Below are 21,395 nucleotides of genomic sequence, written 5' to 3' on the forward strand. Positions count from 1 at the left end.
AAAACTCCAGGAGCAAGAAGTAGCACCCAAAACACTAAATCCACAGGTGACTATCCCAACCACAGCTTGGCCAAGATAGAAAGCTGGGTGATTAAGGTTCAGTTAAAGCGGTCCACCAGTCCATTGCTATGGGGTTTAGGGCAGGCCCTCTTGATCCCCAACCATTTACTGACCTCCTCAAACACCTTTGCTTTTCTGGGGCCCTGAATTTGCAGCGCATCTCCACTAGCTTGCCATCTGCTACACTCAGTTGGGTATTTGACACACTTATCGCTTAGGATGGGGAAAATTAAAGTTGCCTCTGCCTGACAGCAATACCTCGCAACCAGTCCCAGTGCCATCAAGACAAGTGTCATGAGTTTGAATCCTACTCTTGCTCTGTTTAACTGATAAAGCCACGTTACTCTGCATGTGCAATGATATAAAAACACACATATGCTGCTTACACCATTTTAAAACTAATTGTTCTCTCCATTATCAAACAACATCTACAAAACTTTAAATTCCGCAAACTATATATAAACATTTGTATTGTTGATTTAATGCGGAGTTCAAAGCTAAACACTGGAAAAATGAATGGGAAAAATATTTCCGGATCCAACACTGCTGAAAAAGTTGGCAGTTACGGTTGAGTTGTTGGGGACTCTTATATAATGCTGCTAAGGAAACCCATACTTCAAGTCATTTTTTTTTTTTTAAGGGTTGTTATTCAGAATATGGCACAGGTAGTTCTCAAATCCTGTCTTGAATGCATTTTGGTATGTTTTCTACTAATTGTACTGCATGCATTGATATTGATAAATTACAGAAGCAATTGATCCTGCAGATATTTGCAGACATTCTTGTAATAGAAACAATTAGGTAACAGGAGGGGTGAAGGAGAGACAAAAGGAGAGTGTATTGACAAACTGGAAGCCTGGACTCAAATATAGTGTCGTCTTCCATTTTATTGTCCCTCCTATGAATACAGAGTACATCGGCCATCACACTTTGAGGTCTTGCTATTTCACATACATAAGCTGGTTCCAACTTTTCTTTTGCAGCACACTGTTGTCCCACCCTGAATTAGACATTTTTCAGAAAATACAAGCAGTAGTGCCATCATAGTAATAATTAAAAATAAAAACACAGCAAAGATCACAGAAGGAATAAAAATAAAACAAATGGTACTGATGCAAATAGACCACGTGCTTAGTAGCTATATTTCAAACATCACCATAAATCTAAGTGCAAGATATGTCAACAACCTTAGCTAAAGAAAACTCACTAAAAAGTCAATAAAACTTCATGTTAAGAACATGACTTGCTGAAACTTACCATCCAAGCTCAGGAAAATAAAATTATGGCAGATGAATTTTTAAAACAGGTTATCTTTCTCTCATACACACACACAAATCACTTTTGTATTACAGATCTGAAAGTGGTCCTAAATGGATGAACTTGTATGATTTAAGGACCAGCCTGGATCTACGTTGAACCCTGGGTGATTTAACAAGATGAGGAAGAAATCTCTCTGAGGAACAAAGATAACTATGCATACTAATATCACAGGTCCAGCAGAGGACGACAAAACACCAAAGCAAGATCAAGACGACGCATTTGTTTCTTGCTACCGGTCAAGAAAAAAAAAATCCAAATAACAGGAGGGTAGCTTGACCTTGGAGCTTTCTTTCAAAACATTTAAAATAGTCAATATACATTAATCATGTATATGTTAATAGTAAAATCATCACTACAAGTCTTGTATTCTTACTTGGTGGAGAGAAAGAGGAAAAAAAACAAAACAAAAAAAAGTTCTGCTTTTGGTAGAGCCATTGAGAGAGTGTACTCAATTACACGCAGACACCGCTGTGTCCCAAGGGAAGCTTAAGCGTTCACAACACACTTCAACTTCTATCTTGAAAATGCATACATTCAAGCAGCAATAAAAAAATATTTATGGCGAATGCATAATCTCTGGAAAAAAAGGGAAAAAAATACTGTATGAACATCCCTGCTATCATGTCTCTAAATACAAAACCTCTACCCATAATTTGCTTCAGTGTAACAAGAAGTCCTTTTTGTGTTTTTCCGCAGGTAAAAGTCAGTTCTCAGTATATGTATGGATGACAGTCTCATGTATTTCTATTTTCCGGTTTTGTATGGTCGAACGATCCATAAGCATGCAAGCGTCAAAGAGGGGAGCCTGGAGGAAGGTAAGGTGGTGGAGCTGAGGTTTAAGCCAGGGCCGGAAAAGCCTCGGGGTCATCCACATTGGGAACAGAGACACCTCCACCCTGTCAAATTCAAAAGCAACAAACTTCAGGACTACACAAAAGTCATAAAAGCAAAAAGGCCAACAAGAAGAAACAATCATTTATTAATACGAGTTCATGCATTGCTCTTTCTCTTGCGTGTAATGCAAGGGGGCTTTCACACTGGGCTCGTTTGCTGCGGCCTGCGTCCGAGCATGACTGTTGCCAGCGTTGGTCTGGTTTAACACTCACCTTGATTCTATCGAACCCTGGTGCATTTGTGTTCATCTTACGTCATCACAAATGTGCACACATGATAGAAAACAGAACGGTCAATACATGTTCTTTTTTTTTTATTAATTTGGTGCTATTATGGACAGCAGAGTGAACGACACTTGGTTTTCTGTACATGCGTCACATGAAGGGTGGCTTTCTGCGGCTTGCAAATGGAATCTTTAGAGGAGACAGCAGATTGCCATTCATTTGCCGGCCTGATTGCACTTGCTACGCGTGATTACACTGCATATGCACTAGGGCTGCACGATTTAATCGCATGAGATTGTCATGCGTGTCTCATCAGTAAAGCCGGTTCTGTGATTAGCGGTAAATGTCCATCACCTGCTTTCAAATGGAGCGGCACTTAATATACACAGCCGTAGTTTGCGGACAAGCTACGCAATATCGCGTTCATTATCGCAGATGAATCGCCTTCGATTATGAACGCGATATTGCGTAGCTTGTCCGCGTAAATCGCACCTGAGTTTGAATACAACCGAACTCAGACCAGCTCCTTCAGGTAGTCTCAGGTTCAATACCGCATGACAGATTTCACATTGGCAAATTTTCATGCGTGCCTCGTTTTGAACTAAACTGCCAGTGTGAAAGCACCCTAAATCAAACACCTACTAAATTAGTGAAATCTGGAAAATATAAAACAATGGATGTTTCTACATACATGTACACGTGCATTACACAAGCATTCAGCATATTGTGGCGTGAGCGCATCATGTTCAAATTTCCAAAGTCTGTGATGTCAGAGCTTACTTGTTTGAGTCTGTTATATATATATATATATATATATAATTTCAAATGAATTAGTTTTCTGATCTGATCTCTGATGAACTTTTTGAAGCATGAATATTCAGTTGCGAAGGACAGCATCTGACAGCATTCTGTCAGCATTCTGTCATCAAAAAGATCTTAACTTCCAAAGAAGAACAAAAGTCTTATGGGTTTGAAACAACATATGGGCGAGTAATTAATTACAGAATTTTCATTCTGGGTTGAACTAACCCTTTAATTCACAATTCAGCTAATATTCGCAGGTTTGACAGCAATAAATTGGTAATCACTAAAATAAAACTAAATCACTAAAAAGTAAAAAGTGCAAATAAAAACCAATATGAAAATTAAGAGTATTTTTATTTAAACTTTCCATTTAACTGTGCCAGTCTTGTACTGCTTTACACCCAATAAACAGATCCAATCAAAAATACTCAAATAAAAATTACTGAATTTTATAATAATAATAATAATAATAATAATAATAATAAAAAAAGGTTCTTGTAGCTCTTTGTTGGGATTATACAATTATTATGGGGTTATGTATTATTATCCAAGTAAAACATTGATATAATGCATAGTGATATCAGTATCAGGGGCAGACATTTTTATTTGATATAAGCAGTACCTGCTACAAATTTGCATACAAAAATAGGAGTAAATGTCTCTGTTATTTACCTTCTCAGATCTGCCTCCACCTCGGCTTGGCCGTCCACTACCACCGCCGCCGCCGCCGCCACCGCCACCACCACCACCACCACCACCACGACCGCCACGGCCTCCACGAGAACCTCCACGACCACGTCCTGGTCGACCCAAGTCTCCGAAGTTTATCTCCAGCTGGGAGGTGATGTCATTGGCTGGCTTACGGAAGTGGTGATCTCCACCTTCTTCAGCCTTTAAGAAATAATATTACAGGATCAGCTCCAGGAAATAAATCTAATCATACCCAATTTCACATAATGAGATTAGCCAAGAAACTATGATCACAGAACTGACTCCTCAATCCAACTTGTAGTATTAATGTAAACAAGTCAATCCTCAAAGCAGGCTAAGCAGGTAGCCCATTAGAACAATGACAGAGCAAGCATGGACATGCTGTCATCAGGGTAGGTAAACTGCATTAAGCGGGAGTGGTTGGGAAAGAAAATCACTTTAAGCAGAGTGAAATGGGTAAACTTTGGTGGAAGTGGACAGATGCAGAACTTAAACTTGCAAAAGAGTGATTTAAAAAAAAAAAAAAAAATCAGCACGTCAATGTGTGTCACTGTATGGCCATAGATTCTTGAATTCTGGCAATGTACTAGGTAAACTGAACTTTAGTTTAGGTTACCTATATACAAACTGAAAAGCAACTTTAAAAGGTTGACCATCTGAGTGCCTAAAAGGTTAAAAAAAATGTAACAAATTTGGACAAATACCTTGTGGAATGAGTCAGGATCAACATCTCCAGCTTCAATCACAGATCCAGCATGCCGCTGCATACACACAAAAGCAGAGATTAGTCTTGAAACCATAAAAAGACTGCCATTTACAAGACTGGAAAAATTGACAAATTTAACCTACCGTGCCAACTTCCTCACTCTTTGACTTGTGCAGTACATAGCCCTTCTTCCACTGACTGTCGTTACCTTCGTTGGGCTTGCGGATGTTGAATTCAACTTTGGACCGTTCTTTGTCTTGCATGGCCTTCCATTCATCCAGTGTCATTTCCTTAGGACCTTCATCCTTCACCTCCTCTACTTCATTCTCCCTACACACGATCATCCAAATGGCATGTTCTTTGTACATCTAGCATTTTCATTTCTTCACATCAACTATTACTGTGAATAGAATCGCACTTGACACTCACTTGTTTTCGGAGTCGACAGGGGCGTGCTCTTCCCCTTCAGGAACAGGCTCAGGGGCTGCAGACTGATCAAGCTCACTGTCAAATTAGACACCATTATTAGATCTGGGGAACACTTGAAATTATCACTAAACATTTAAGCTATCTTTCATAAATCTTAAATTTCATAAACGTACTCCAAATTTAGAAGTTAATTTGACACTATGGTATGATCTATGGCTGCCTTTGACTAAAGGTTTTTCTGGTTGCTTAGGAGTCGTACATTTGAAGTAATTAGTCGACTAATCGCACATTTATTAATAACCATATAAATCATAATAGAGAGCCTTTAATGCCTACACAACCTAATCAGCGTTTAAGCGCAATCAAAGTTTGCCACAGCGCACCGGCAGAAGTAATGATTATGAATGCATCTGGGAAAAACAGCAAGAAGATTGCTTTAACATTTTAATAATTAATTGATACACTAGTCAGTGTTTTCTGTATTTTCGGCTGCAGTGATGAAGTTGACGATGCAAGTTTATTTGGAGTTTCGTTTTTTTTTTTTTTTTGTGCATTCAAATTCACAGAGAGAGACAGCAGAAAGCGCACCCTGTTTGCTTTCATTATTTGACAAAAGCACAGCATTTGTTGTTATTTTGAGTGCACACAAGTAAAAGTAGACTCTTCACAGATTCAAAATATGTTACTCTAAGAGTGCTTTCACACCTGCCTCATTTAGTTTGGTTCATTATCCCCTTTAGTGTGGTTCGTTTGGGCAGGTGCGAAAGCAGTAATCGCACTCGGGTGCGCACCAAAAGTGGACCAAACAAGCGTACGCTTTCAAACGAACTCTGGAGCGGTTCACTTGAGATTTGAAAGCAGTCCGACCCAACGAACCAAACGATATCATAATTCATCACGGAAAATGTGTTACATAAAAAGCAGTAGTGCCTGATTCTGTGAGGGAGCACATTCAGTGCTTCCCACACATAGACTTTACTTGGGCGGGCCACCCACATATAATAACGGCCGCCCAAGTATATTCGGAGACACATTTTTGCTTTTATTATTTTTATCCTCTTATACTTTAATATCCGCACAAGATAATGAAACCATCCGCGATCGATTAACTAGTCGTTTCGAACCTGCTCGTTATGTGTGCGTCAGAACTGTTTACTCCCGCTAACATTCAAACGAGCGCTGCATTTTGCAAAGTCACAAGGGGGCGCTGTTGTGAGTTCTACAAGCTCACGAAACAGCGCTTCAGACTGCTTCAAAGTGATTCTCAATCAATGAAAAATGCAGATTTATGCCAAGCGATTGCTAATGAACTCAAGTTGATGAATTATTACAATGTCTACTTTATGGCCTTTATATAAAATGTTTTAGACGATTGTAAGAATCTGAAGGATCAGCCTGCAATAGTACAGACATTTCAAAATAAGAGTCCTGGTGTATTTCGGGCTTGTTTATAATTAAAAGTCACACATTAAGTTTTTTCTTTTTCTTTTGGGCATTATTGGTATTTTGATTACACGATAAATTGTATTTAATTTGATTTCCATTTAATTCATAGTAAATTATTGTAGTCTCCCCCACAGGAAGAAAACACTAAGAACATTATTTGACACATATTATTCATTTTATAAATTTTACTAGTAAAATCTGTGTCCCATTCACTGAGAGAGACACTATATGACAACAAGGAGAACATAGGAAATTGTAAACCATTTAAATGCTGTAATTTTGCATAATTTACAATGCATAATAATGCATAATATTAGTATGTAATTAATGTAATATGTTATGTAATTAAAATTAATTTCAATAAATAAAAATACTGTTTAAAAAAAAAAAAAAAAAAAAAAAAAAAAAAAAAATCACACATTATTTGTTTGTCACATGTAGTAGACCATTTTTGTGCCGTGGGTAATAGGAGGATTTTTTGCCCGGCTACCACCGCAAGTATATTTCAAACCTGTGGGAAGGACTGACATTATTTACCATAACTGAAAACCAAAGAGCGCCTCTTCATCTCAAATGTTGTGTTACAGAACGCTGTCCCGACGAAGCCTTGATTCCCACTCTGCTGCATTATAACATTCATATATGGTCTCGACACACTGAGACAGCCTACTAGACAGCGCTAAGAGATCCAGAGAGAGAGCGCACGCACGTTTGAATTTGCCCCAGCATTAATATGAATGTAGTATATAATTTAACAGGGGGAATGAAGGCTACATTCATATAGTGTTTGTGTGTGTCTCAACAGTTACAAATAAAGCCACAATAAGCTCATAGAGCAAACTTTTCAATCATTATTTTGAAGGATGACGCAGAGAAAACTCTGACCAATAAGAGGACAGTTGTACTCATATGTGACTTGCATAAACACAGTTTGGTACACTTTGAAATGTTGCCATGTGAAAGCGAACCGAACCAAGAAAAAAAAAAAAAAAAAGCAACATTGTAACAAATTTAGTCCCCGTTTTGGAACAAAAATGATCCATAGGTGTGAAAACACCCTTATCCGAATGACCAAAAATGGCAGAGAATTTTAAGTGCAAGTGATCACACTGGTGCCTCCACGTTAGCGGTCATGCAGTAAGCACGCTACTATTCAGCTTTTACACTCCGCACAAACACTTGAATAGCCCACATCTTGGTCAACATCAAAGCGAGCAGCCATGTAAAGTTGCTACTACTAACATGTTTCGGATTATAAGCTATATTTGAGGTCGATGAATTATGGGTACTTGGATTTGAATTAAAAATATATATTTTTTTTTTTTTGCTTACCAAACACTTCTAATTACAGGGTTCATACACATTTCTATCAATACATTTTCATGACTTTTGAGGCAAACATGACCCAACGTTCCATAAAACATCCGTGTATACATTTAAAATAAGAATAAAAATCTATGTTCAAATTTCAAATCACAGCAGCATATAACTAATTAAAGACAATCTATGCAGTTCAATACAAAATCATGAATCTTTAAGAGACAATTGCAATTGATTTCCAGGGGCTTTTTTTTTTTTTTTTTTACCTTCACAAGTGCAATTTTTATGATTACCCGTGTTGTCTTTTACATCAAATACTTAAATTTAACCAACTACTTAAATCATACTATACAGAATACTATAAAGACTGTTACCAATAAAATTTTATCATTAACAAAAGCCATCTTTACAGTGCAAAGGTGTAACAGAAGCTGAATCTGAAATAGCATAAATGTTTATTTACACAGACTGTTTAATGTTACTCAAATGATAAAATTAACAGGAACTCATTACAGGGTCAATTAATGCTCTTGATATTGTAATAATGATTATTAATGTTAATTAACAATACATAAAAATGTTTTTGTGTTTGGGGAAACTGTACTACATACTTTTCTGGCTACAGAGATAAAAGAACCATTTATGACGAATAAATTATATTAACTGGATTAAACTGTACACAAAGGGAGCACAGAGTGTGTCTGATTGTGAAGCGGTCCATAACTTGGGTCTAGTGCAAGTTTGCGAGCACTCTCACAAACACTGCGGATAAAAATCACAGAAGCTGACCACAGTGCAACATAATTCTCTAACATCGAATCTGGACTTTGTTGTTTATGATGGGAGAATTCACGAGTTTCAGTCAGAATTCAGTCAGAGAACGCGCACACTGAACAAAACTCTTTCAGCAATGACTAAGCTGAGGGCCTCTGACTAGCCATCACATTCATCAGCTCAACAGATACATGTAACTGGTTAAAACGAAATCTGATGGAACGCCGCAGTCGGATGGATTCTTCAGATGAACATTTAGCATTTTAGTTTGTTTAACCAATATTAAACATACATTGTATTATATAAATATTTTGAAAAATTCTCATGACTTTTCTAAAACTTTCTGGGTTTATTTTTCCAAAACTCAAAATGGAAATTGCCATTTTAAAATTCCCTGACTTTTCCAGGTTTTTCCATGACCGTACAAACCCTGTAATCAGAACCAACAAGAGTCACATCATAAGTGGTTCAGATATTTTAGACAATCTACAATATTTTGGTATGACACATTGGTCAAGCATGACGTCAACTTGCCAAAATAGCTGCTACAACCACAAGCCTCAAAAATTTTTCATCTACAATCCTACCTGGCTTCTTCCTTCACATTGCCCCAGTTGTGCGGGCCACTCCCACCGCGCTTCTCCTCTCCTTTCTGTCGACTAAGACAGAAGAACATTCCAGTGAGAGTGCAACAAAACACCTTTAACTATTTGTTACTGGCTTCTCACACTTACGATTTGTCATTGCCGCTGTGTCTATCGAAGTCACGTTTGCCCCGGGAATCAAAACCATCTCCACGTCCCATGCCTCGTCCACGACCACCTCTGCTCCCACGTCCTCCTCCTCCACGTCCTCGAGATGGTTTATCTCCAATTGGCAATCTTGAGCTACACAAAAAGAAGCTTGGATGTAGCTATTCATCACATTCATCACCATGGTGGTTCTACAACTTTTTGAGAATCTCGACCAGACAGACACAGAAACACTGGCTCAGCTGATGGCAAGAGTTTGACATTACTAACAAATTACGTAAGAATACAATATGTAATATAGTCCATGTATTAAGCATATTTTTCCCCCTAGCTGACTAACGAGCAATTGACACTGAATGGCTATCCTGAGGTAAATGTAACCTGACATTGTTTACAAGCACAGTTTACCTTACTTTATTTGGGTTGTTGACAGATAGGCAGTAAAAAAAATGCTTTTTTTTGTAAAACAATTTAATACATATATTTATGTAGTGTGAAGACTGATGTTTGAGAAAATATAAGGGGTCACTAGTTTGATCAATTCTTTCACTGTTTTTTGAACATTTTTACTGAACTGTACTGTAAATGTGTCCTATGGTGTGACATAGCTAATATAAAAAAAGAAACCTTAACATACAAATAACGAGAGATTAATCTTTATTGTGTTAGATGCTTATTTTCATATAGTGCTATTTATTTAATAAATGTATTTAATAAATTTATATTATGAATAACATTTTTTCCCCATGACTTGGATACAATCTTTGCTGTCATCCTTTCAAGACTGCTGAAAATTATGTCATTTTAAGATGAGTGATGATTATATCTCCCCTACTGCAATACTCAGCTGTTCTTTTAAGATATTTTGAGATTAAAAACAAATCTGTAGTTCTTTTATGTGTCACACCATAAGACATTTTGTCACACTAAAAGACAAAAAAGGTACTTATTGCATTAAAGAGATTGAGGGGTATTACATTGAAGTATTTTTATTTAAAGTCAGCATGAAATCAAAATTGATTGAACTTTTATGGAATATTATAGTATTTACCATCAATAATTTATCCGTGCACCATTATTTTTTTAAAATTCATGTGCCCTCGTAATCTTTAATCAAAATTATGAACCGAAAACGCTCGCTTTGTGTCAACAGACACGCACCGTTAGTCAGACAGTCTCTCGCGCCCTCTCTCTCTCTCACTGTTAAGTGCCGTTGACCGTCGTCGTCATCATCCTCAATAAAGTTCTTACAGTAACATGAGGGTGCTTGCAGCGAGTCCAGTGGAGATAAATCCCCTACAACTGACTCCAAACGGGCATTCAGATCTGCCTCCATTTTGTTAGCAACGCCCAACTTTCAACAATCCAATCAATTCCTGAAAGGGTTTGTTCACTCAAAAATGAAAATTATGTCATTAATGACACACCCTCATGTCGTTCCAAACACATAAGACCTCCGTTTATCTTCGGAACACGGTTTAAGATATTTTAGATTTAGTCCGAGAGATTTCTGTCCCTCCATTGAAAATGTATGTATGGTATACTGTCCATGTCCAGAAAGGTAATAAAAACATCATCAAAGTAGTCCATGTGACATCAGTGGGTTAGTTAGAATTTTTTGAAGCATCGAAAATACATTTTGGTCCAAAAATAACAAAAAATACGACTTTATTCAGCATTGTCTTCTCTCCCGGGTCTGTTGTCAATCTGCGTTCAAGACTCCGCAGGGATGCTGCTTGTGACAGCGGTTGCTGCCGTGTAGGAGCTTCTTCCATCGCTCTTAGTTCTTCGTCCGTGTATTCGGGTTCAAATAAATATGGCTGAGCAAAAAAATGCAAGTCTTCCTCTGTGTCGAAATCCTTAGACATGTTTGCGAAGGTTGATTTTGTTTACAGCATTGTGTCTCCCTCAGACTGTAAACGATAGGGCTGGGAATCGATTCCAAAAAGAATCAATTCCTCAATTCCGAGGCATTTGGAATTGAGAGTCGATTCCAAAGTTTGGAATCGATTCCATTAAGGGGAATCGACTCCTCTTTAATATTTTTTTTTAACACAAACCGTGGCCTGTAGCCGATTTCATTTGTCAACACAATCACATCACATGTAAAGAAATAAAGTTCAGACTAAATAAATGGATCCAGTCGTGACACAGAGTATGGTTTAGGGTAGGATGATTATTTCAGCATTGTGTAGGCAATCAGCGCAATGACTGAGCCAATGAAATCTTTAGAATCGGTTGCTGGGCGGGGTTTGATCTTACTCGTTGTAATTTTGGAAAAGAAGAATAAATCAATCGACAACAACAATCAATCACACTCACTCGAAGAATATTTATAAGTGTAAAGGCCCTAAAAAAAGTTTATATGTGCAAAGTGTGCATGAGTCTGTTCCTGAACAAAATGCTTTTGGAATTTAACAGGAATTTTAGCTATAGTTTTATAATACTGGATGAAATATAGGTACCACAAATAAATAAAAATCTATCTATCCACATATACAAGTATATATATATATATATATATATATATATATATATATATTTATTTATTACACACGTGTGTGTAGGTATGTATGTAAATAGAATCTACCGCATATATGTATATGGTGAACATATTCCTAGTCTTTACACTGTCTACTGTCTACACCTGACGCAGGAAGCACGACGTGACAAATCCTTGTCACGTAAATGCCTTGTTCTATGAACAAGCAGCACTCGCAATACGTCTAATAGGAAGGACAAATGGATTTGCACTGGTCGCTTTGTTACGCCCGGTGTAGAGAGTTTCTCACTGTGTGGCATGGTAAGACGCGACAATGTTAGATGGTGTTGGTATTAAAAAAAAGAATCAAAAATAACAGTGAGGAATCGATCCTTGGAATCGATTCTTTTCGATTCCAGAAACAGGAATCGGAATCGATTCCAAAAAATAAGGAATCGAACAGCCCTAGTAAACAAAGCTCAGGCGCACCAGATAACACGTCAGCAGCGTCTTACGTCAGCAGCGTCACTGCGGAGTCATGAACGCGGATTGACAACAGACCCGGAAGAGAAGACAATGCTGAATAAAGTCATAGTTTTTGTTATTTTTGGACCAAAATGTATTTTCGATGCTTAAATTCTAACCCACTAATGTCACATGGACTACTTTGATGATGTTTTTATTACCTTTCTGGACATGGACAGTATACCGTACATACATTTTCAATGGAGGGACAGAAAGCTCTCGGACTAAATCCAAAATATCTTAAACTGTATTCCGAAGATGAACGGAGGTCTTACGGGTTTGGAACAACATGAGGGTCAGTCATTAATGACATAATTTTCATTTTTGGGTGAACTAACCCTTGAAGGACAAAATCAAGTCCCTCCCTCTCGTTTCAGATGCCGTTTCACTCGGATAGAATGCACAGTAGAGAAAAAAGACAATCGCAACTTCCGCTTCATGCCAACTTTAACTTTGAATGCGTCAAAGAAAGAAAGAATTTAATTTTGATTAAAAAAAAAAATAAACGTTTATATGGCTACTCTCTTTAGGCATAATTTCAATTCTATTTACTCTGTGTCGTTCTCTTACACTGCATTCACACAGGGTGTGTGACGGAGGGCATGTCTGAAACTTGTGCTGACATGACCATTATAGTGATAACAGCCAATCACATTAATTTCCAGTGTTGTATGAACGCAATTGGCTAGCGTCTGCGCTAGGGAATTTGCATATGGCGATCTGATTGGCTGACGCCTGCGTCGGCTCTTAAAAAGTTGAGAACTTCTGCCACGAGCAATCGTCATCAGTACAATTTTTCTGCAAAACATCAGGAAAAAAATATTTAATGTAATTACATTTAAGAACACTGAAAATGAAAAAAATAAATAAATAAAAAGGAGTTGAACAAATATTATTTAAATATTTAAAATGCTTCTTATAGAGACCTTGTCCTCTTGTCTGACATCTTTGTCCTTCAGTGTGAAAATACAGGTGTCACACCGGTGGACATTATCTGTCACACCAAAGGATGTTTCAGCCTTTTGAGTCAGTTAATAAACTTGCTATTCGTAGCTAACCTGTCATTAGGAGTTAACAAGACACATCTGCATAATTTTCCATGATTATGTAGTTTAACATACATTTTTAATTAAAAAATTATTTAGGGGTGTCACACCAAAGGACAACAAAACTTAACACTTTTATAGCGGTTCCAAAAACGTCAAATATTTGCACAATTTTGAGACAAAAACTAACCATGTGCATGTCATGGGCTTCACAGGGAGCTTCAGTAACAATCTTGAATGGGGTCCTTCAACTAATTAAAGTTGTCTGTGGAATTGCCCAATTTAAAATTTGGATAAGGTGTCAAACCAGAGGACATAGTTTTCAGTGACAATCTATCAAGATCCTATGCTTTTAGAAATATATGGATAAAAGAAATGACACTTGTGTCTTGTGAAGACTTAGTATGAAGACTTAATTTTAGTACACATGCATGAAGTGTAAAACGAGAAGGACATAACTTTCCAAAAAATAAAAAACATGATATCGCAGTTGCTGTTGTTTTTGCAGTCCTCTGCAGTTGGCTCGTCAATAGCGCGGTATTACGATATTGCGGTTATCGCGACAGCCCTAACGAAAACAGCCAAATCTCATCTTTTCTTTCGCTTTTAAATCTTTGTAGAGAAATCCTACAGGTCATAAAGAACATTTGTTTTTCCACCTTCACGAATAGATGAGTGCCATCCATTATGTCTCCTTGTTTATCTAAATGCGAGGCAAGTTGTCATTTTTACTTGCTTTACCAGAGGCAAAAAAGCCATGTGTTGACTTTTAAACAGAGTAGACTTTAAATAATATGCATCTATGGTGAAATTACTAGATTTTTGCATAAATACATGTTAATTTTAATGCGAACAATGCGCTGTCGCTTTAATTCAGCGTGCACTGCCGGACCGCATCTGCGTGCAGTGTGAAAGCTCTAATCCGTTAACATGGGCATGGAAAAAAAATAAATAAATGCCCACATACACACTGTAGACGAAGTATGTGTGAAACGGGCGTTAGTCCAATAAAAGCTTTTATTGACACCAGGCCCATCGAACGACCTGGAATGTGCCTATCTATAGATGTAACGCCACCTCTGCAGAAGAAATCAACGCCTACATAATTGCAGAGGAGAGCGATACATGACAAAAATAACATTACCCTTCAAAGGATTCTAATGCTAGGAATATGTTTTTTTTATTTTTTTAACAATGTGAATGTCTCTGTTGAGCTTTATTTGCATTCGCGATATAACTGTGGATTCTTTGGTAAATCAATCGCATTTCGGTGCAGGCTTTACAAATAGACTTTTACAATATGGACTCGACAGTAATGCAACAACATGTAAGTAAGTGTGTTAATTCTAATGCCTGATTTGATATGTAATGTTCTATGTATAGTCAGATGTTCTTTGTCTATGTGTCAGTAAATCAAACCAGTGACTAAACAGTCAACTACACAATGTTTCTCTTAGTAGGATGAAAATAATATGCAATTAAACTGTGATTAAATTATACAAAGAAAGCGATCAGAGAACACTCCCTTTGCAATAGCTGGAGCTGTCAAACAAACAGCACAAGTTTATCAGTGAATGAGTTCTGGACACACACCAAAACTCCCGCTTTATTCAACGAATCTCTTAGTTACAATGCTTTTGCACTTATAGTTATGATGAAAGCATTCATTAGTGTGCAGAAATTGAGTTGCAATGACGAGATCACTGCTTCCATGCACTCAACATGTCTGCTACAATCTTTATCACTGCAGCCTTTCATGCCACTATCTAAATATAATGGCATAGATTAAATGTAATGTATCACTTTTCATGATTAGTTAACTTGAGAGCTGTAATAGTAAAAACGTGCTAAAAGTTTTAAGAGTAATACTTAGCTATTTCAAATGGAAAGATGTTAGCCAATAACAACAGTGGGCGTTTACACTGAAGTCTCACAGCAGACACGTCCCTTAAAACAGAGCGTTCAAATAAGAGGGCTAAAATCAGGGTAGGAAAAATGTCTTTTATTTCTAAATTATGACAATTTTTGATGTAAAAAGCATACTATCGTTATACGTGCACCCCAGAAAACATTATAAAACAAAACAACGCAGTTTATGACCCCTTTATTCTAATGATTAATCAATTAATGTTAATGCTGCCCTCAAATGTTAAAGGGCTACAGTGCTCCTAGTAAAAAAAAAAAAAGTTAGTCTGGAGCCCTGTAGAAGTGTGTTTTGTTATGTATGCAAGGAGGGAGTGAAATGACAAAAAAAAAATAATAATAATTGTTAAAACTGTTCAGTGCTGTCATAACACAAAAAACAGAAATAATGTACATCGGTTCTGTTATCAGTTCGGTTATCGGGCACAAACATAATATTGTTGTAAAAAAAAAGTTAATATCGGTCAATCTCTATTCAAAATGCCATTTACTGTTTGAATTTCATGATAAAATTAATAGAACAGACCCTTTTCACAGACTGTGATGATGCGTTTTGACGGTCATCAATATCGTAAATCCTGCAAAGTTTTTTATATTTTCATTTTTTTAAAAACGTATGTACATTTATAACACTATACTTAGTGTATTACCTTTGCATCAAATTACAAAAAACTAGTTAACGCTGCTGTGAGGGTGTTTCTAATACAGCAGCAATGGGAGTGACAGTAAAAATGACATCTTTCTCTCTTTTGACTGCCGTTATCAATCGCTTTTTATTTTTTCCTCTATTTGAAAGTTGTGAAAACACTATTGTGGAGTTTTTCTTTTGCTATTTGAGCAAATGGAAACAAAAAATTATATTTAATGTATTCTCTCTTTCACCGCTACAGAATTTTACCCAACTATGACGACTTATGCTTCTGAGAAACCTGGAAATGTGAAAAGGGTCTATTTGAAAGCTGAGACTTTGTTTTATATAAAAAATAATTACTGGATGGAAGGCAAGCTACAAATAAATGTTTAGTGAAGTTCTGCTCATGCACCAACTGAAAACAGCATAGATTCAAATTGATTGACCGATATAGTCAACCCAGCCCTAATGCTGTCAGTTACATTGTTTCAATTATAACAAAACTCACTTGTCCGCAGAGAACTCGCCACCCTCTGGCTTATCATCAGCTGGTTTATCAAAGCGGCGCTCACGAGGAGGTCGTCTGTCTGGCCGCCTGTCACCAGGCCGACCCTCTCCTTGACCTCCTTGGTGTTGGGAGCTGGCCTGACCCTGCTGCTCCGGCCTCCGACCAACCCTCCTTATTCCTAAAACACATATACAGACATTCATTAAACACGGGTGAAAAAGCCCAAGAAACCTGTGAATTAATTCAATTCAATTTGAACAACACATACTTCATTCAGGGCAAATGAGAACTTATTTTATGAAATATTCTTTTAGATCTGACTGCTGCATGTGACAGCGAAAATAAGTTGTTGGCTGGGACCATAAAAGTATGTAAAAAAATAAATAAATAAATAAAAAATAAAAAGGCCCTGAACATTATGCGTGTTCGTACACAAGTGTGAGTAAAAAATGACAAACATTTGGGTGAGCTATTCACTTTAGTGTTTTGCACAAGGTCATAATAGTGATAGTTCATGAATCAATCCTACTGATGTTTGAAAATACAGCTTTTCAGTTACTAGCTCAGATCTTAAAGCACTAGGCTACAGCTATTTTGTCATTTAAGCAAGTAAAAATACAAACAATAACTACCTTAAATATGACAATATAAAATGACACATCAGCCTGGTCAATACTAGACTAAATTTGACAACTTGAACGAGTTACTGCATAGATCTTCTTTCCTGTCACGGCACACCTTATGAAATAAAAGTGAAAGTGCTCTCATACATATTTGCATAACATCAAAACACGCCGACATTTTCTCCATGTGCAAATCAGCACACTGTGAAATAAAATACAATCAAATTACATTCACATAAGGCTAGCATATTAGCATGTGGCTAAGGCAGCTACGCAGTTATAAATCATGTGAAGTTGATCAAATCATGATCAAATAGAGATGTTGACATGTCAGAGGGGAAAAAACAGGTGAATAAAACGTATGCTGAACGTCACTGGGGGCCTTTCGCTCTCAAAATATTGTTAGTGCACATCAAATGTCGACAACACAGCAGCTCCATGTTGACTTCACTGCTATGTTTATATGCACATGAGCACTTCGTCAGTTGCCCTGTCCTATAAACCTACTTAACTACCTAACTAGACAGCATTTTAGGCACCACATGCTCGTTCCAAACTAATTTATGGCGCGTTTGAGAGGGTCACGTCAGCATTTTACAGGCGCGTTTCCGACTCGACAGCGTTAAGGGGTTGGAGCGTGTCTATAATGTCCAAATATTGTCTAGGCTCATTACAATTGAGACGCATCCGATATTTAGTTCTGAACCTTCAACATACCCTCCTTCTTAAGTGGCACAGGGGCCTGGATGTCTTCTTTCTTGTCCTGCGTTGTATTTTTCCTGTCTTTCTGGGACTCTTTCTTCGGCTGTTTAGCGGCTTGAGTTGCCGTCTTCGAGCCGCCCGACGCGGCCGCATCTTTCTTCTTGTTTTCGGCCGCCTTTAATATCTCGAACGGGTCGGATTCGTCATCCAATAGCTGGTCGAACCGATTGGTAACGACGCAGCCGAATCCTTCTTGCAGATGCCCGGGCATGATGGCGCCCCAACAACGGGATTCTCCTCCGATTCTTCGAGGCTTCGAGCGAACGGCTCACGGTGGACAACCACAAGATGGCCAAGGAAGACACCTGCTTCTCTTCCGGCGTTCTCAATATCCGGGACATTACATTACGGGGGGGGGGAGGAGGGGGCATACTCATTGTATGCTGGAATTAATCGTAGGCTATATTAAGAGTAGCCTATTCAGTGTAGGCTACTTTTTGTTAGTGTCAATATGTTAAAGTAATTATGAATTTAAATATGATTGTTAAGTGATGATTATTTTGAACCAAACTGAATCAACACTGAACTGACTTCAGTTGAATAATGACACTTAGATGTCTTATTTAGAGATTTTATACAGCAGAATTTAATTCTGAAGCTGCTTTGAAACAATGTATGTTAAAGGTGCTATGAATAAAGGTGACTTTGACTTGGTTATATGTAAAAACGTAGGCAATTATAATAGATGTAATAATTTTGGACCAAAATGGAATGTTGCAATGGCTGATATATGGAAGTTTATTAATGCCAAAGTGTTTGAAATAAAAAAGCCTGTTGAATTGTACTAATTGAAAAAAAATGTGCATTGCATTAACTGTGTTTGCATTTTAATGAATTGTATTTTTAGGGCTTGAATTTTTGTGGGCTGAAATTCATGATTGTATATTTATGCTGTGAATATTTCAATTCAAAACATTTCAGCAACATTTTCATTATTAAAAATTCAATCTATATTCACCTTTCAGATTTAATTTCCAACATATTCAGTCTGTTTAAAAATACAACCTAAAATATTCAACAGGCAATTTTCGGTCCATTTTATTTTGCTTTACAAATTCGCTTCCACAAATTCAGTGGTTCAAATTCGACAGAAAATTCAACATTGGTCATCCGGGAACTGCAGGAATAGCAGTAGATTGCCGATGCATGATTTCCATCTGCTGTTAGTCACAGAAATAGAGCCAATGGTAAGTGTGATTATCAGGACCAGTATATATGTGGAAAAGCTGATAAAGACAAAAGCTGTGTTTACGTTAAATTCAATATGTCTTCACGATTACAAATGAGATTATAATGCTGTTCCCCCCGATGCTTATGTAGCCTATGACAAACATAGCCTACATCTGAGGACTTAACATGAAAACATCTTGTACCTTATTGGTGTACAATATACACAACACTATATACTATTTACAATAAGCAGATGAGCCCAGAAAGTGCTTTGCCATAAAACAAATTCATGCAACAGGTTACAATGCACTCTAAGCATTTTATAATATGGGGAAAAAACACACTTTTGCACATTGCATTAATATTCTGGGCTCATCTTGTTAACTGTACATAGTATATACTGATTTTTTTTTTTTTTATTATCATCACAAAAATCTAAGTGAAACTGCTTAGTTAGCCGTTAATTTAGGGACCGTTTCTAAAGTTACAAACGACATTGGTATACACGTTTCTAACTTTAATGACAGTCATAAAACCAACTAGTGTGTTCATGTAAATGTCAGGCATGAAGCACATCTTTTAGATTTTTGATCTAGTGTTTCCAGCCCATCAATATTAGGTTTTAGGTGTAAATACACTTGAGTGTCATCCACATAACAGTGGAATGACAACCCATGTTTCCTGAAGATAGACCCTAATGGGTTTATATATAACATGAAAAGAATGGGAGGTAAAATGAATCCCTGAGGAACACCACAAGATAGAACAGCAGCTTCCGATGAATATTCCCCAATATTAACACTGAACTTCCTATTTGAAAGATATGATTTAAACCATTCAAGGGCAGCTCCTTTGATACCAACACAAAGTTCCAAGTGAGCAAGAAGAATAGAATGATCTACCGTATTAAAAGCCGCACTCAGATCTAGCAAGTACGGTACAATTCCTGGAATCGGCAGCTATTAACTCATCGTTTAGAACCTTCAGGAGTGCAGTCTCTGTCGAATGATTTTTTTTTTTTTTAAAAGATTTAAAAAGCTCGAATACCTTATTTTTATCTAGGAAACTCTGCAGTTGTTCCAACACTGTCTTCTTTAAAATCTTTTAAATAAAAGGCAAATTAGAAACAGGTCTGAATTGGCCAAAACATTTATGTCACAGAACCCTTGTTTCCCTGGACTTCATTTCCCATGATCCTCCTGTTCTCCACACCTGCACTCACTTCCCTCGTCAGTTCCTCATCACGGATCACCTGCACCTGGACTCTATTGTCAGCACTCCCCATATAATGCACTCACTCCCTGCACTCCTTGTCCGTTCTCTGTTTTGTTAAGATGTATGTTTGGTGATCTCTGCCTTCTGTTTAATAACTGTATTGTTCGTATTGTGGAAATCCGTATCAGCCTCATCTCTGCACCAGCATACGTAACAGAAGAACGGACCAAAAAACAACCGGATTTTCCACAGGAAAAAAAAAAAAATGGAGACTTTCACCGGCTCCCTGGATCCAGCTCCTCCAACGCCTCTCACCCTGACAGCCAGCGATCGCCTTATCGGGCTCCTGCAGGTAGGTCGTTCGCTGGAGAGGTATGTGGAGGAGTTCGTAGAGCTCGCTTATTTGACAGATTGGTCGGATACTCAGTTGATCGACCTGTTTTTGGATGGACTGGATGAGAACACTATTCGCTTTATTGAACCTAACGATTATGTTTCCTTAACTGATGCTATAAATTTAGTTTTGTATTTAAATTGCTCCGAATTCTTAGTCCAAGAGGTTCAGAATTTTGGGTGTTCCTCTCGTCCAGTCCTTCCAAAAACACGGTCAGCCCGGCCAGTCTGCCAAGCTCCGGCTTCCTCCGCATACCCTTCCAGCGAACTCCCTGCCTGCCCCATGCTGGACCCACATTCCTCTACTGGGCCCAGTAAGCGGAGGAGGAGGAAGAAAGCGGCTCCAGTCTCTCCAGAGCCCGCTCCAGTGTCTCCAGAGCCCGCTCCAGTGTCTCCAGAGCCCGCTCCAGTGTCTCCAGAGCCCGCTCCAGTGTCTCCAGAGCCCGCTCCAGTGTCTCCAGAGCCCGCTCCAGTCCCCACAGAGCCAGCTCCAGTGCCTGTGGGGATTTTAATTGTATTTGAGGGGATGAACGAGCCCTCTGCTCCAGCCGCCGCCGAGCCTGCCGCTCCAGCCGCCGCCGCCGAGCCTGCCGCTCCAGCCGCCGCCGCCGAGCCTGCCGCTCCAGCCGCCGCCGCCGAGCCTGCCGCTCCAGCCGCCGAGCCTGCCGCTCCAGCCG

General features: G+C 38.1%; 1 protein-coding gene across 2 annotated transcripts; it reads right to left on the reverse strand.

Annotated features, from left to right (window-relative positions):
* Window positions 1–929: 929 nt before the first annotated feature.
* serbp1b (SERPINE1 mRNA binding protein 1b) lies at window positions 930–18,274 on the reverse strand. 2 transcript variants are annotated; one of them, XM_048179751.1, is made up of 9 exons: window positions 17,896–18,272; window positions 16,556–16,733; window positions 9,423–9,575; window positions 9,276–9,347; window positions 5,149–5,223; window positions 4,863–5,049; window positions 4,718–4,774; window positions 3,975–4,193; window positions 930–2,276 (listed from the first exon to the last, which is right to left on the reverse strand). In XM_048179751.1, the coding sequence occupies exons 1-9, from the start codon at window positions 18,149–18,151 to the stop codon at window positions 2,217–2,219; spliced, it is 1,257 nt and encodes a 418-aa protein (XP_048035708.1). In that variant the 5' UTR covers window positions 18,152–18,272; the 3' UTR covers window positions 930–2,216. The 2 variants fall into 2 exon arrangements, with proteins under 2 accessions (XP_048035708.1, XP_048035709.1); XM_048179752.1 differs by lacking the exons at window positions 9,276–9,347; window positions 9,423–9,575 and having other exon boundaries at window positions 17,896–18,274.
* Between the last annotated feature and the right edge of the window lie 3,121 nt (window positions 18,275–21,395).

This window comes from Megalobrama amblycephala, unplaced genomic scaffold (genome assembly GCF_018812025.1).
Source record: "Megalobrama amblycephala isolate DHTTF-2021 unplaced genomic scaffold, ASM1881202v1 scaffold332, whole genome shotgun sequence".
NCBI classification, from domain to species: Eukaryota; Metazoa; Chordata; class Actinopteri; order Cypriniformes; family Xenocyprididae; genus Megalobrama; species Megalobrama amblycephala.